We start from the raw sequence: 17,129 nt of genomic DNA on the forward strand, positions 1-17,129 counted from the left end.
TGTAGCATCCCCAATACTGGTAAAATTACAAAATTTCTTCTGAAAGTTACCCTTCTCTCTCATATTGTTTTACAATGTGTGATACGCTAAAATATAGTTTACATACTGCGCCTGATGTCATGGAAACAACTTGAACATGCATGACCCAGCAGTATTAAAAAGTCTAACACAATCACATGATTCTTATATTCATGTTAGAAGGTTGCTTATAAAGACAATTTTACTGAAATAGCAACTAATGAAATTGAATACTAGTCACTCAGACTGAAAATGAATTATCAGAAGTTCCTAGTAAAGGAAATTGTCAGATTAAATAATTCCACTATTACAATTTACAGTTGCCACTCATTACTCTTATCAATTTATCTTTAAAAACTGTTTTTCAAAGTCATTTAAGTAAATTTTTAAAATAAACTTTGTACACTTCAAAATTAACATCTTAGAGAATAAACTTTACTTACTTTCACCTTCCTGTAGCATTTTCAACAGCTGTGCATTTCTTGCTTTTACTTCTTTATACTTCACCTAATATTAAGAGATTTAAATAAAATCACCTATTACTATATGACAAAAGGGACATTCTTTAAATTGGTGTTTAAAAATAACAAACATCAAATTTGAAAGCAGTGATTTTACTGGTAATTTAAGAAGCACAAGGGTTCTAGGCTCATCTATTTAAATACATAAGAGTCAAGGATGAGAGAACATAGGAGAAGTAGTTTAAACAAATTAGAGGCCAAAGTCAAAGGAGCTCAAGCAGGCACTGGCACTACAGCAGATTCAAAATCAACTACACATGGTGTGAATGGAGAAAGAGAAAAAAGAACTGCTAAACAGAGAAACAGAACTGCTGGAAGATTTTAGCTCCATGTCTGACAGGGGTTTTGTGGGTTCTCTGAAAAAAATGAAGGCCACATGAAAGAACTGTAATGCCAAAAGAAGTGACATATCATTTATACTATGGTGGTAGCCAAAGAGCACAATTAGGACTGAGTCCTCATTGCCTTAGGTGCTATAGCACACATAGGAAGGACACATAGGAAGACATGATCACTGGCCCCAAAGACCTTACAGTCAAGGAAATTCTCTTTTGGAATCTTCATCTTTCCGTTTTTCTATTCAGGAAACGGACCTTACTGATCTCTCCTGTCCATCTGATGCCTAAATTGCCTCTTCTAAGGTAGCACTTCTCATGACTGGTCACTGGTGCCAATTCTGGCAGTTTGGTTTCTGTGTCTTTTCTTAATTCTACACCCATTTTATATTTTCCTCATTCTCTTTTCTCCCCATTTCGGTGTCCCTATATTGCTCTCTGGCCTTGAAGAAAAAATAATTTTTATAAGATATCTTGAACCTGGTGGCAAGCTACCATGCTCCACTTACACACCAATCTTGTCCCTCATGTTAACTTCATAATGTTCCATACAACAAGGTCAGCTGGTTTATAAACAGAGAAGGAACACTGGGCTAATTAATGGGATGTTGATTCAATTGCATGGGAGCAGCATGAAGAACAGCAAATGCCAAAATTGAAAAGGGGTGGGTAGATAATTCTACAGTAGAGTACCTTCAACATTTCCAAGAAAGTATACTGGAATGCCACACCATCCCTACTACAGCCATGCTTTAAAGCAATATTTATAGACCCAAAGGCCAATAAAAGTGAATTTAATTGTCATAGTAATGAATTCTTCTAGACTTACAGCTAGCTAAAGCTTTCTATGCCCTTCAATGCCCAATAAGCATACAAGACTATCAAGTAGAAACTCTTAACACATTACATCACGTGAAATGAAGCACTTAACAAGAATTCTTGTGCACTGCATTATTCTGCCAACTGTTTTCTAGGAGCAATATCAAATAGAAATGGTTTTCCATTTCAATTAATTTCATCTGTGAGCCCAAACTTTGCACATGACAGCAGCTGTTAACCAAAAAACTTGTTTCCTGTTTTGTAGCAGGTTGAAATCATTTTCTAATCAGAACTTAGCTGAAATGTTGAATGTCACTATTGTCAACAATTTCATGCTGTTTCTACAGAGTTCAACTGTTTGGTACCCAAGGCTAAATTATGCAGCTTACATATCTAGCAATCTGTTTTTATTTACATAAACTATTCCTCCTTGTATTCCTGTTCACCACTCCCAAAGAAGGATGAACAAAATTTGGTTTAATTTGACCAATAAGAAGTTGGTCCTGGTGCTTTAGTGCATTTACCAGAGCCTTTTGACATAATGGCAATTTCTCATAAAAGTTCCATCCTTGTTGCTTTGTATTCATTTTCAAGCTGTCAGCTAGAGTCGGGACAGATATTAACGTGGTGTTCCAGGGCAGCAATTCCGGGAATTTTCCTATCTAATTTAGCATCCAGCAACACCAGAGGATTTGGTAAGGGGTTAACCTTTGTACTGAATGTTGTTTTGAAATCTTCCTCCTAGGTTCGGAGAAGGGGCATAGTAGATGCAACGCTCCATTTCAATGCTACAGGGCTGCAGCTCTAAATGGTTTCTCTTGTATCTGGAGAAGTATGTACTGGTTTCTTTTTTTAGGCATTTCAGATTGGTCTACAGTCTTGACAGCTAACAAAACGGCAACATCTGGGAAACAAATGGTACTTGGGTACACCAAAACTGATAAATATTTACTCCTTGATGGGTGACCTTCTTACAGTATTCAGTTTATTTTTAGATACCTGTCTTACTTACCAAGAAAGGTCAATCCATCTGATACTGCAGGAACAACTTTGGAGAAAGATGCTCTGGAAAGGTAATATTTTGGTGGCCAGCACAAAGTTCCCTTTCAGACTAGCCATGTTTTGGCTTATTCAAATGGGTAAAAAAAGAAGTTGGACTTTGTTCAATACTTGGAGACATTATCAACTACATACCTCCCATTGAATAATGATGCTTTTCAGTTGCTGAATTTCTGTATCTTTCTTTTCAAGTTCCAACTTTAATCGTTCTGTTTTTCCATCTTTCAAAACAACCTCCTACAGAAAAATAAGCAACCACATAATTTTACGACTAACTATAAGTTTGCATTAGAATTTCAGTCCTGCAAAAGGCAGAATTCAGCTGCCCTTGACTGTCTCCAAGCAAAGAAAAAAAACAAAACACTATTAGCCTGGTTGCTTCAAAGTAGCTCTTGTGCAAGTGTGTTGGTTTTCCATAGCTGCACAACCATTAAAATATGATATACATAAATCAGTAACATAAGGTGTTTAAGTTTTAACAAATATCTGCATGCTTCAAGTATGTTTTGAAGGACCAAGCCATAAAACATTTAAAGACTGGGTATCTGGCAGAATCATGTGAAAGAGCTTCTGTAAAATGTTCATTTTAAAAATATAGCTTTAAAAATATTTTCAAAGTTTTTATGGATGGATACACAAGCAGGGTATTTTTTTTAAGCTTTTTCAACTTCAAAAAGGAGCACATTCTGTGGAAGTGCAAGCAAAATGGGAGCAGCTCTCTAAGCCTTGACTACTGGATTTTGTTCTTATTGCTAGAGAACAAGATTTAAGTGTGACAAATTATTTAAGTGTTTTCAAATATTAGTGTACACACTTTAACCCCACCTGATTATACAGAAGCTGTTAGAAAAAACTGCTTGTACCCAGCATATGAGACAACTTTGCCCTTCGTTTTTACAACTGAGGAAGTTCTCGTTTACTAAACCATGCTACAAGATTTTAGGAGCTAGCCAACTTTTTGATGCTTTAGATGTATGAGAGGAAGAGGGGGAATGGAAGTAGTTTTGGGCAAAAGTGTTTTGTATTTTTTTAAAGATTAAAGGTGCTACAAAGAACTGGGAGCGAAAGTACACACAAACCAGATTAAATGCTAATGCTGTTTCAAGTTCACGCTCGAAATGATTGGATCCTGCACACTGTGTTTAGCTGGAGCATATGCAATGCTAACAAAGTCATCTTTTCTCCAAAAAAAGGTTTTGATTAATTCTAATCTTCTTAAAAAAACAAAGAGAATATCAAAAAACATTTTCCCTGCAGGACTATAGCAGGGTTTGTGAAGGTTGTGAACAGTGAAGTCACAACAAGATTATAACCTCAGCTCAGCTCTCTCTCAACTGAGTAGGGAAGGAAAGGATATCAAGTTGGGGGAAAAAAACTAGGATAAACAAGAACACAATTAAATCTTAAAAGTACAGTCATAACTAAATTACTTCAGCTTTTAACAGTCAGATCAAAACTAAGCTTGTTCTCTAACATTAAAGTTATATTCTTAAAATACAGCATTTGCTCTCCCTTTTGACTATTTCCTCACTGTAGGGAAGAAATATCCCACTCAATAACATGGAAGTCATAGGAAATATCCCAATTATGGTTTTCTGCAAGGACATTTGGTCACTATTGCAGCAAGGGGCACAGAGGAGAAGTAGTAATTTCTGAAGGAAAAAAAAATTGCTAGTGTCAGGCTACTACTACAACAATAATAGCCCTAGAAATATCTACAGGTAATCAAAATAAACCAAACCTGATGTCTTATCCATGAGACCTGCAACCAGACTGCAGGGACCAAGGTGTTAGAACTACCACCCCAGGAGCCAATTTTGTAATCCTTCCTTCTCCAAAGATATTTATGCTACCGGAAAGAGGTACAAGAGGAGTGGGTCTTTGTCATTCCTTCCTCTTGACCTTCTCAGAGGAGGAGATTTGGCAGTCCCATTTCAGTTGTTTGCATTTTGTTTTTTCTTAAGCGATACACTGACCTATAACATGAACTAGTCAAAAAAGTTATCCATAAATTGTGTTTTCAGCATATAACTGAAGTTGTGAGAGCATAAGCAGTCAGTTTTTTTTTTTTTTTTTTTGGTAAGAAAAATTACTCCAGAAGCTTCAAATTTTATTTCGATTATCCACCAAGCAAATATTCATTGTGCACTTGAAAATAGCTGCCATTGTACATGCCTGACTATGTTCATGAGATGTACAGTTATCCACTCCATTGTAATCTGTGAGTTGGTCTCTCCTTTTTTCTCTAATAAGGATTTTATGAACATCATCTTCCAGTCTATTGAAGAATCCTCCATCATGCAATAAAGTCTGGGAAGAGCTCAGTTCCTGTCAAGAATTAACTCAATGATTTATCTCCATTTAAATAGAAGTCAATATCCAGCTAAACAATGAAATATAGTTGAGTTTTAAAGAAGTCTGTGTTTAAAGTCACAAAAAATGCACAAAATACAGGTATCAGCACTTCTCCTTTAATATATAGAGACACATCATGAAACAAAATGGAGTACTAAATTTTACCTAGAGCATATTTTACTGCCAACTATAAAACTCTGAAAAATAAGAACATTTCATATAAGTGATATCAGGTGAGAAAAATATTTCCATTGATTTAATACTTTTGTGCAATGCCTACCTAGATTTTTGAATTATAAAGAAATATTTAACATCAAAGTGATTTTTCTACTTAAAAGGGTCATAATACTAGGAATGTACCACTGCACAATATTTGCCATTAATATTTTCTTATCTACTCTGCTTCTTAATAAGTATTTAGCTTCTTGTACCCTGCCTAGAGAACTTTTAGGGCCAGGCTTTCAAATCTGTCTAAACTGTATCAATAACATTTGCAAGCCTGTAACTGATGGCACAAAACTGGAAAAGGCATGTATAAGTTCTCATTCATGGACTTTTATCTTTGCATTTGCTCACACAGGTTTTATGGACATACTTTAGGCAGCCAATTTGAAAAATTAATTCCTGACTGTGACTTTAGAAAGTGATTAGGCCTCTTTGTTTAAATACTTATTTAATAACTATCTTCTGCATACAAAACCTCATTATTTAAGCTGGTCTTTGGTGTTGTGTTGTGTTTATTAATTTAATAAAACTAAGTCTTACCTCGTGTTTTTTAGCAAGGGGATCTGAAAAAGAGAACACAGGAAAAATAAATGTTACTTAAAAAAAATATATATATACACTACATTGTCTGATTTAATCATACCAAAAACTATCAAAGTGAGATAATTCAGAAGAGACTGAAAAATCCAGTCTCTCCAGCATTTAGTTCTCCAGCATTAACTCTCATTCTTTTCCCAAAATTACACTAAAGAATTAAAGAGGACTTTCTACACCAGTGGTTTCTACACTCAGACCACAGTGGTTCAGAAGCCAAATTAGTGATAAACTATTCAAAAGAGCCACAGTAGTGTGAATTAATTGTTTAATTTACTATAGTACTATATTTTATATACACCTCTGATATAACGTGGTCCTCAGGAGCCAAAAAAATCTCACCGTGTTATAGGTGAGGTCGCGTTGTATCAGGGTAGGGAGAGGAACTGCTCCCTGCCTCAACTCACCGCCGCTCTGCCTCCACTTCCTCCCTGAGCGCGCTGCCGCCGCTCTGCTTCTCCCTCCCTCCCTTCCAGGCTTGCCGCGCCAATCAGCTGTTTGGCCCAGCAAGCCGGGGAGAGGAAGGGGGGGAAGAAGTGGAGCAGCAGCGGCGCGCTCAGGGGAGGAGGCGAAGATGAGCTGGAGCGGGGAGCGGTTCCTCTGCGCCCCACCTTTTACTTGCTGTGGCCCCCTGCCCCAGCTCACCTCCGCTCCGCCTCTCCCACGAGTGTGTCGCAGCTCTGCTTCTCCCTCCCTCCTTCCCCCCCTCCCAGGCTTGCTGTGCCAATCAGCTGTTTGGCGCAGCAAACCTGGGAGGGAGGAGAAGTGAAGCTGAGCGGCGTGCTCATGGGAGGAGAAGGAGGCAGCGGAGCGGAGGTGAGCTGGACGAGGGGGGAGCGATTCCTCTGCGCCCCCCCCACCCATTTGCTGCGGCCCCCCTGCCCCAGCTCACCTCCGCTCCGCCTCCTCCTCCCACGAGCACGCCGCTCAGCTCCGCTTCTCCTCTCTCCCAGGTTTGCCATGCCAAACAGCTGATTGGCGCAGCAAGCCTGGGAGGGAGGGAGAAGAAGCCGAGCTCCGGCACGCTCGTGGGAGGCGGCAGCAGAGGCGGAGCGAAGGTGAGCTGGGGAGAGCCGCAGCAAGTCACGGGCGGGCGCAGAGGAACCACTTGCGGTAACACGAATTTGGATATGATGAGGTAAAGCAGCTCCGTCCCCCGGAGTGCTGCTTTACTGCATTATATCCGAATTTGTGTTATATCGGACTTCATTATAACGGGGTAGAGGTGTATATCATTCTCATAGCAAATAAGTTAACTCAGTGCAAGTTGATAACTTAGTTAATAAAAGTATCCTGATTAATAATTACATCACACAGTGTTTTATTATCATGTGCTTCAAAGAGTCGCAGGAGACACGTTAAAGATCCCCGATTTGCAGCTTGCGAGCCTCAGGGCTTCACTACCGGGGAGATCAATGCTGCTGCAATCGATGCAATGGGTGTTGATTTAGCAACTCCGGTACTCCAGCTCTCCAAGAAGAGTAAGGTAAGTTGACTGGAGAGGGTCTCCCATTGACACAGTGCAGTGAAGACACCAGGGTAAATCGACCTAAGCTAAGTCGACTCCAGCAACGTGAATAACAAAGTAGCAAAGACAAGCCCTCAGTCTGAGTATCATTGGTCTATGTTGTATTTTAAACCCTATTCCTTAAAATAATGTAACAGAAAGCAGACCTCAATTGTTAAATGCAGTGAGAGTTCATAACTGGCAAGCAACGTTTTTGCAATAAACAAACTGCAAACTGTATTTAATTCTTTTCTGGTTTTTATATTGCCCTCATCACCATAGTATCTCAGTGCCTTTCAGTAGCATATTAGGTGACATGACCAACATCTATAATTTGTTCAGACTCTCGTCCTTTGCGGGTGTTTTATTGTTTTTGTTTCTTGGTTTGTTTTTAAAATCAACCCACATTTAATAAAATACTGGTAACTTAGATAAGTGCTTAGAATATTTTTTTAGATAGACTTTTGATTTAATAGTACTTTTTCTCTTTCCAGACCCTACCATCGTTTTTCTGCTAAAGGCAGGAGCCACTGCTCTGAAGACAACAGGAACAAACCAGCACCTAAAGAATGTACGAGCTGCTGTGGTAAGCAATATTTCTCCCTCCCTTAACTCTTCCTCCCCTAAAGAGCCAGCTTTGGGTGCAAAGGGCAATTACCACTCTCCTACCGCTGTCTGGGAAGTAGAGGGAACAGCAAGGCAGCAAGTACAACCAAGCTGGGAGTAAAGAGTTTTTCCTCTGGAGTGAGCTTGGACCATTGCCAGATGCTGGTCACTGCAACAGGTTCTTCACACCCCTGCAGTTGAATACTTCTCTCATTTGCTCCTCTCCTTAGCTAAACTGATTAGTCCACATTAAAAATAATAAGATTCTGAATACATAAAGTTAGATTTAGAAATATCAGAATACAGTGTTTAGTTTACTTGTTTCTAACACTGTTCAGTGAATATTATATTTAAATATAGTGTTACTGAACTGAGACTTTGGAAATGCAGAGTTTCAGTACAGAGGGTGTTTTGTTATTAAAAGTATATGTCATAGTAAATCCAAAGAATTAAACACTTGGTTTGTAAAGAAATATTTAAACATGCAAATGCATACCTATATTAATGTCAGACTGAAAGTCTTTGAGAGACACTGTGAGAGGTTTGTCTTTTCCCTGCTGGTTCTTTCTTTTCTCTTTCTTATTCACCGACTTTGAGGGAGGTGAAGCATTTTCAGAGTCCTGAAAGGAATAAAACCCCACTGATTGCACTATTTTACTCTAATGAATAAACCAATTAGTTGCTCTAAAGCTGAGGTCCCCAAACTGTGGGACATGCTACCTTAGAGGGGTGCAGAGGAACATTCGGGAACATGCAGCAGGCCCAGACCAGCCCCCCTGGGGGGGCAGGGAGGGAGGGCCACCCAGTCCTGTCCCGCCCCCAGCTTTCCTTTGGCCCCACCCCCAGCCATGGTCACGGCTCCCGGACCTGAGCCTGGCTCTATCCCCAGCCTCAGCCTGGCTCCACACTCAGCCGGGGGCCAGCTGCTGACCCCACCGTGGCTTCACTCCCAGCCCCACCCTCGGCCCCTGGCTGCGACTCTGTTCCCGGCCTGAGGCAGAGGCTGGGGGAGGAACCGCACCTGGACGGGGGCTGAGCAGCCAGCCCCCGCCTCTGGCTCCATTTCCGGCCCTGCTCTCAGACCCACCTCCAGCCCCCTTACTCCTGTCCACATCATGCCCCACCCCCACTCCCAGCCCCAGGAGGGTTGGGGGGGCACACGACCCTCAAATGTTTGGGGACCACTGCACTAAAGTTTTGTATTCTTAAGAAAAAATGACAGTACACAAACAAAACTCTTGGTCTAAAACAATTTGACAGCTTTTGGTAGACATCTTTCTTGCTCTGTACTCTGATTAACCTAAAGAAACAACAACTATGTTCTTTAAACCAGAGTATAGCTAATCACAAACAGTACAGTGAATTGTCAGCCTACTACCCCAACACCTAGATAAAATGTTATCTAAAAATCAATTTGGTATAATATAATCAAAAAGCACTGTAATACAGTAGTGTCACAATCAATTATACTTGCTTTAAAAATAAACATCTGCTTGACATTTACTCTCAATATTCCTAGTCATTCATATAGCAGCAGACCGCCAATATTCTATGACCATGCTCTAGCCAACTGACATTATTGCTTAAATGAAATTAGACAAAGAGGTTTAGAGAGTTCCTTTTAAGCCTGAGATTCTGTTTCATTAAATGTGCCATTACACTGAAAAGAATAAAGTGTGATTTGAAGGTTTTACCTAAATAGAAAAAGTAGTTATATAGAAAATAAATAAAGCAGGGGAAAAAAAATAAAACAAGCTCTGATGTTCTATACCAGCTGCTCTCAACTGGGGGTCCACTGCCCCATAACTGGTTTCAGGGGGTCCGCGAAGCAGGTCAGCATTAGACTGGTTGGAGACCAGGGCAGGAAGTTCAGAGCCCCCCAGGACAAAAGTCCGATCCTCCGCCTCCAGCCTGAAGCCTAGAGCGCTCCTCTCACCACCTGTGTCTGAAGCCTGGAGCCATGTCTCTCCCCCACCCCAGAGTTTTTAATAGCATGTTGGAGGGGGGGGGGAGGGAGGCTCAGAAAGAAAGAGGTTTAGAAACCCTGTTCTACACTATGAAACTACAATATAAACAGCTACTAGATTTTAAATTTACTAGCATATACAAAGTTCTCCCAAACTGCTAACGAATTAGCTTCTTTACTTGCAATCTATGCAGATGCCATTTGGACTCAAGAGCAAATCCCCAACAGCTATGCTTAAAGACTAAGTCTTTGCTTGTGTGTACTTAAGCATGCATTTTAAAATGAAGTTAAAATTGGAAGTTAATTTACAATTTAGTTTTAAGAACTTTAACTTAATTGTGGGGATTCCCTTCAAACAAAAAACCTCTGCGAAGTCTTAGTTTGTCCAACAGAAGTACAAGACACTACTAAAGCTGACCCTCTGAGCAAAAAAATGGATGTGTGCCATTTTTGTTTTTTTCTTCTGTATAATTTAAGGTTTTTGTTTTTCTTAAAGTTTCCTACTTGTTTTTCACACTAGAAATTCAGGACTTATCAGCACTTTCTCTCCTGGAACACTATGTACAGCAGGGGTCGGCAACGCTTGGCACGCAGATTGCCAGGGTAAGCCAGTTTTATTTACCTGCTGACGCGCCAGGTTCGGCCAATGGGGGCGGCGGGAAGCGGCCGAACCTGCCGCATTAGCAGGTAAATAAAACTGGCCCGGCCCACCAGGGTGCTTACCCTGGCGAGCCGCGTGCCAAATGTTGCCGACCCCTGATGTACATGACTGGAGAACTAGTAAGACAACAATACAAGTACCAAAGAAGGTAAACCTAACCAGCTGAGAAGGAATTTTTAGTCAGTCTGTTCTAAACTGTTATTATCTATTTAAGTCAAATAACTGAAACAATTGGGAGGAAATATGTTAAAGATTCAACATGCCTACCACTTCAATTGAGACCTAAAAAAGATCCTCCTCCCCTTCAGTTCTATGATCCTCTAAGAAGACCTCTCCAGAGCCCGCACCAAGATCAATAAATAAAACAAAACACACACACGCGCGCAGACACACACACCCCTACGTGGAACAAGGCTTAGCAGTCTTATTATTTCTAAGGTGAAAACAAATGTCTTTATATATCAAAGAAGCAAAGAGGGTACAAACTCATTTTCCCCCTTGGCAGGTCATCTTTAATATTCTCAAACTGTAATTTGGCCTCAACTCTCAAATTGGTTCTCTCAATTCTTAGTAAATCTTTGGGTATTAAGAAACTAGAGTTAGCTTACATGAAATTTTGTGGAAACCAGATTATTAGTCTCCTTTATCCAGAACTCAATAAAGGTCAAAAACTTGCACAATTTTCAGATCAGGATGAAGCCAGTAAATACCTTTTTGTGCTCTTCATATTCCAGTTTGCTTAGCAGTAATGCCTTTTCAAGATCTGCTTCAAACATTTCAGATGTCAGCTGAAGAAATAAGATTAAGACAAACTCATGACAGATTTTTGTTTTTATTAATAAAAAGCAAAACCAGCTTTCAATTGCACACCTTTATAACTTAATTTTAGCCTATGGAATGTTACAGCAGCTGTCAACATACTCTTGGTAATATGATGAAATGTGCCAGTAAGAATGATTAAATACATTTGTACAACAGTTGTGTATCAACCAATAAGGTATTCTACCAGGTTGTTAAATAAAAGTCTGTGACTGAAATCATGCACTACTTAGTCACTACAGGGAAAGGTAAGTTCTCTTTTTTTTTTTTTTTTTAATTGCATTTGTTCAAAATGCTTGCTTGTAACTTAGATCTTGAAGTTCTGCCTGCAGAAGCTTGTTGATTTTAAAGCCTAAAATATCAACAAGTAGGACAGGGGAAAGAAGAGCCTCTCAAAAGCATAGAAAAGACCAGGCCAGCTCTGCTGCTCTTAACAAAAAGTAACTTCTGCTGAAGGCAGGGATGGCGAGAGACTCCAGGACATCATCTGTGAAAGTAAAAAAAAAAGTTTGTCTGGGATGCCATAGGAGGATGATGTGCAGTGCAAGAGTTGTTTCAGAGAAGTGTAAGGGATCAAGAGCTGTCTTAGATTAAGGAGAGATGGAGGGGAGCTTTAGTCTTGATGGAGTTTCTTGGGACGTGGGATAAAAGGGGAATTTAAATTTTATATGTGGGGACTGAAAAGGAAAGAAATAACTAAGAGTTGCTTAGCAAAGAGAGAGGTAACATCTGATTTTATAATGTGGTGGCATGGCAGAAGTGTAGCTGAGTTTTGTTTAGAGCACTATATTAATCTTCATGGCTAAAGGTGAGCCAAAAAAAAAAAAAAAAATACACCCAAGCCAATACAAACTTATTGACTGGGGGACACAGATGGGCTCAAGGAAAGCAGAGGTAGGGATTCACCTAGATTCAAGGTATTGGGGGTTGAGAAGGAGGTTGGAAAAACTGCAGTGTGCATACAGCAGTAATATAAACAAACATGCACACCTCAGATGTAACTGATTATAATACATCTCTAAAAATGTAGCAGTTTGTTTGCATCAGATATTATTCCTTTAAATGGTTCCCAAATTATCAGAGCAATCCCCAGTATGATAAATAAGCAAATATCATGTTTCTTAGTTTGTTTTTGTCCGTTCATTCCACTTCTCTTCTCTTCCATCTGTCATTTGTCTGTTCTTTGAGTTGCAAGGATTAAACTTGAAGTCTCTAACTCATGATCTGAGGACTTCAGAAACTCAGCCAGAGATTATGGGTCTATTACAGGAGTGGGTGGATGAGGTTCTGTGGCCTGCAATGTGCAGGATGTCAGACTAGATGATCATGATGGTCTCTTTGGCCTTAAAGTCTATGAGTCTTTGCACATTCTCAACTCAATTTGATCAAATATAAAAGCTAGTTGAGCCATTTTTAAAGTTCTAGTGATACCATATAACTTTCCTGCCTATGATAACCATGCCATTAAAAAACTTACAGGGTTTCATGAGACACAGATTGCTTAAAATACATGGTTTATGAAATCCTCCAAAGATCTTGGTTCTCAACCTATTTACCACTGTGGGATGCATGGCTCACAGCTCTCTGTGTGTTATGTGAGCCTCATCCACACATTATATATACTACCTGTATGGCCCTGAGGATGTCACATGGGTCACAGCTGTGTGCCGACTGGGCCGTGGGATGAGAACCACTGATCTAGACATTCTTTGCAGTCACTCTAATCAGAGGAAACTCCTACAATGAGTTTTGCATGAATAAAGACCAGTGTCCTTAGTTTTACAATAGTGAGCCAAGAGCCTCTCCTTTTGACTTAGGTCCTTGAACACAATCAAATACCCGCTCAACAGGAGGCAAGGACATGAGTGAGACTGCCAGTACACAGGTATCTGTGTGCTATTACCCCAAATAATTTATTCATTCTATGGCTACAATTTAGTATCAACTGTACAACAGAATCTGAACCTGAGCAAGAAGGATGTCTACCAAAAAAACAAGGCACAACGATTGCCCTGAAAAATTCAAGTAATGAAAAAAGAAGGAAGGGATGGGGGTCGGAGGGGAGAATAAAGTTATAAAAAGGCAATGTTTAACATGTATGTGGAAGTTAATACTGTAAGTTCCTCAGCAGGGCCGGCTCTAACTTTTTTGCCACCCCAGGCGAAAAAGAAGAGCACCGCCCTGCCGTAAGACACACACCCCCACCCCGGAGTGCCGCGCCGCCGACCCCCCCTCCCAGCGTCGCACCGGGCTGCTGAAACCCCTCCCCCCCCCCGAGCGCCGGGTCACCCAAAACCCCCGGAGCGCCGGGCCACCGAACCCCCCCAAGCGCCACGCTGGGCCGTCCAAACCCCTGCCCCCATCCGAGCGCCTCACCGGGCCGCCCAATTCCCCACCCCCACTCGAGTGCCTCGCTGGGCCACCCAAACCCTCGGAGCGCCACTGCGGCCAACCCCCTCTCCCCCCAGCACTGCGCCAGGCCGCCCCTCAACCCCCAAGCGCCTCGCCGGGCCACCCAAACCCCCGCCCCCGCCCCCCTCCCCGAGCGCTGGGCCGGGCCGCCCAACCCCCCCCTGCAGCGCTGCGCTGGCCAAATCCCTGCCCTCCCCCCCCCCCCCGAGCGCCAGGCCGGCCAAACCCCCACCCCCCTGAGCACCGCACCGCCCAAACCCCTGCTCCCCCCAGCGCCGCCGAAGCCCCCGCCACTCCCAGCACAGCCCCGTGAACAAAAACAAAAACACCTCGAGTGCCCCCCGCCATCCCAACATTGGCCGCCCCTTATAAGGTGCCGCCCCAAGCACGTGCTTGGTCGGCTGGTGCCTGGAGCCGGCCCTGTTCTTCAGGACAAAGACTGTCTCCTTAAATGTTTGTACAGAGTCTAGCACAAAGGAGCCCAAGTAGTTATTGGAGCTAAGTACTACTGCAATACGAATGCTATCACTAAATGTCAATAATTTAACCATAAAATTAGTCCATCCTGGGGCTCCTAGTGTGATGACAATCCTCTTGGGGTTATGTCACCAGAAATCCTTTACTAGCTTTAGGACCTTGTAATTCTATTAACACTTAAATATTTTCCATATACAGTATTTTAACAAATTTACAATTTAAACATTTACACTGCAGTTGAGATTTAAACTGAAAGACTAATGGCTATATCCTCTACTGTAAAATAACTTTAGCAAATTTACTGAAATTATGTAGGTATTCTTGTTGTTAGTCTCAAAATTCACATGACAAAGTATAAACTAACCAAAGTCTCTCCTTCAGCCTTCTTTTTGATCCAGTATCCCTTTTTCCTCACAATCTTCCTCATCCCTCATTCTAACAGGCTACCTCTAAAGAGCCAATTGAATACACTGCAGCACTGGCAGGCATTATTGGCAACAGTGAGTAAGTTTCTAAATTAAGGAATAGTTTTAAAGACAGAAAGTTTTATTATTAAACATGTAATAATTAGACAGAGAATATGGAATTTACCTATACTTGTTAAGGATACTCACCCTATGTACACCTTGCACCAATACTCCAAATTCTCTCCAAGGTTCAATTTAAGATAGCTTGAAGTGTTATGCAGTACAAACATATTCCTGGTGGTGGCCCCCCCCATCAGTTTCTGGAGAAACTAATCTTTCGTTCAAAGAAATTGTGGTTCTGGGTGGAGTTTTCAGAAGTGCTTAAGTTATTTAGGAGTCTAAATCCCATTGACTTTGGCTCCTAAGTGACTTAGGTGAATTGGAAAGTTTTACCCTCTAGCTCTTGTAGTAGCCAAGAAAAGCCCACAAGATATAAGCCAGCAGACATCATAGTGACAGAAGTAAACCACTTCATTTTTTTAATGGGATGTTAACTCTGCAACCTAATGAGGATGATGTTACATTTTTAGCTATTTCACTACTGATCAGCTTAGAAAAAACATCTAGTTATTCAGGAATCGTGGGCAGAGCATGTGCCAGGAGCATCACAACTCCCCGTCCTCTACTGTGATCCCTGAACAATTGCTTAAAATTGACAGTGTGCTCAAACAGTCCATGCTCTGATCTCAAAAACCGCAATAACCTCTAGTTATGCTATTCTCTACTATCCATTAGTGAAAATGTGTCTTATCATGGCGCCAAAGTCAGAGTGGTAGATTTCAGGACAATAGCAAAACCATGAAATTACTTTTAAAAGTGAAAGGAAAACCCGAGACAACTTTATACCCTATGGGCCTCTAGAATGCAAATGAATTAAGATATCAACTGCATGTCCACCATCCAGTCCCACTGTTCAATAATACATTCATAAATACTTAAACTAGGCTTAATGTTTCTCCTCTTTTATAATAAAGAGGGCAGAGACATGCAGCTTGTAAGCTTCATGCAATTCTACAAAGCACTTTATGGTCACTACTACATTGCTTGATATACCAACCATCTAATCAGAAGGCACAGGCAGGCTGAAAAAATTGATACCTGCACCCCAACAAGTCTCCTGACATCACAGTATTAACAACTTTCAACAATTTATTATGCACCAAACGTTGCCCTCACTTAATGCTTGATCATCTTCCAAAATGGGATTTCTGAAATTCTTCCTCTTTGTTGAGCTACAGATTGAAAATCTCTCTCTACATGTTAATTAAATCCAGGTAGCTGTCAATATAGGTGTTTAACCTAGCTCCTGAACTTCACACAGACCTTTTAAAGACATGTTTTAACCTTTTGAAGCCATCACAATTCTTAGGCCAAGTCTACACTATGCTGGTCTTGTCTAGATGCGATAAATCGATCCCCGAATCGACACCCGTACTCCCGCCCAGTGTAGACCAGCCCTTAGTGTAACTTCTGCCTTTAGTAGTTCTACCAAAGGAATTATGGTAAAAAGGTTTCAATGGCACTCACCACACACACACACTATGGTGGCCTCCGCTTTATTACAGTTTTAAATGTTGGCGACCCCTAGCTCTATAGAGAATACTTACTTTTGGTAAATATATCAACCAAGAAAAATAGGGATATCTATTGCAATTAATAAGTATCTTATATTGACAGATGTGACTGTCCTCGTAGCCTTATGGCTTGCTGAGTGCGCTGCTCTTCAAGAGATCTGGATTTGAGAGTGAACTCAGCACATCAGAAGACCAAGAATAAGCCAACTGAAATGCTCTTTTGTTAATAAGGGTGATGGCAAAGATGCTTCAAAAGATTTTTATAGCAGAGAAAATCTTTAAAATATGAGATTTAAGTGTAAAGATTGAGCAAAGCAGGAGATTCTATCTCGTGTCTTCCATTAGACATTATTAAGGGCACAAGAGCAAACTATCCCATTGAGTAGGGGGAAGTATGGCAAGAGACTATCCTGGCTTAACAAGGAGATCTTCAATGATCTAAAAATCAAAAAAGAGTCCTACAAGAAGTGGAAACTAGGTCACATTACAAAGGATGAATATAAACAAACAACACAAGTATGTAGGGACAAAATTAGAAAGGCCATGGCACAAAACGAGATCAAACTAGCTAGAGAGACAAAGGGTAAAAAGAAAGCATTCTACAAATACATTAGAAGCAAGAGAAAGACCAAGGACAGGACAGGCCCGTTACTCAATCAGCGGGGGAAAACTAACAGAAAGTGTGGAAATGGCAGAGATGCTTAATGACTTCTT

General features: G+C 40.9%; 1 protein-coding gene across 5 annotated transcripts in view; it reads right to left on the reverse strand.

Moving 5' to 3' along the window:
- Positions 1-17,129, reverse strand: part of GKAP1 (G kinase anchoring protein 1) — a 45,264-nt gene that overhangs the window by 7,425 nt on the left and 20,710 nt on the right. For all 5 annotated transcript variants that reach the window (XM_054032755.1, XM_054032754.1, XM_054032753.1 and 2 more), the window contains 6 exons: positions 11,377-11,454; positions 8,536-8,659; positions 5,873-5,895; positions 4,928-5,080; positions 2,888-2,989; positions 462-525 (listed from right to left, as the gene is read on the reverse strand). In XM_054032755.1, coding sequence (XP_053888730.1) covers positions 462-525; positions 2,888-2,989; positions 4,928-5,080; positions 5,873-5,895; positions 8,536-8,659; positions 11,377-11,454 — 544 coding nt within the window. The remainder of the gene's footprint in view (positions 1-461; positions 526-2,887; positions 2,990-4,927; positions 5,081-5,872; positions 5,896-8,535; positions 8,660-11,376; positions 11,455-17,129) is intronic.

The sequence above is a fragment of the Malaclemys terrapin genome, chromosome 6 (assembly GCF_027887155.1).
Source record: "Malaclemys terrapin pileata isolate rMalTer1 chromosome 6, rMalTer1.hap1, whole genome shotgun sequence".
Lineage (NCBI taxonomy): Eukaryota > Metazoa > Chordata > Testudines > Emydidae > Malaclemys > Malaclemys terrapin.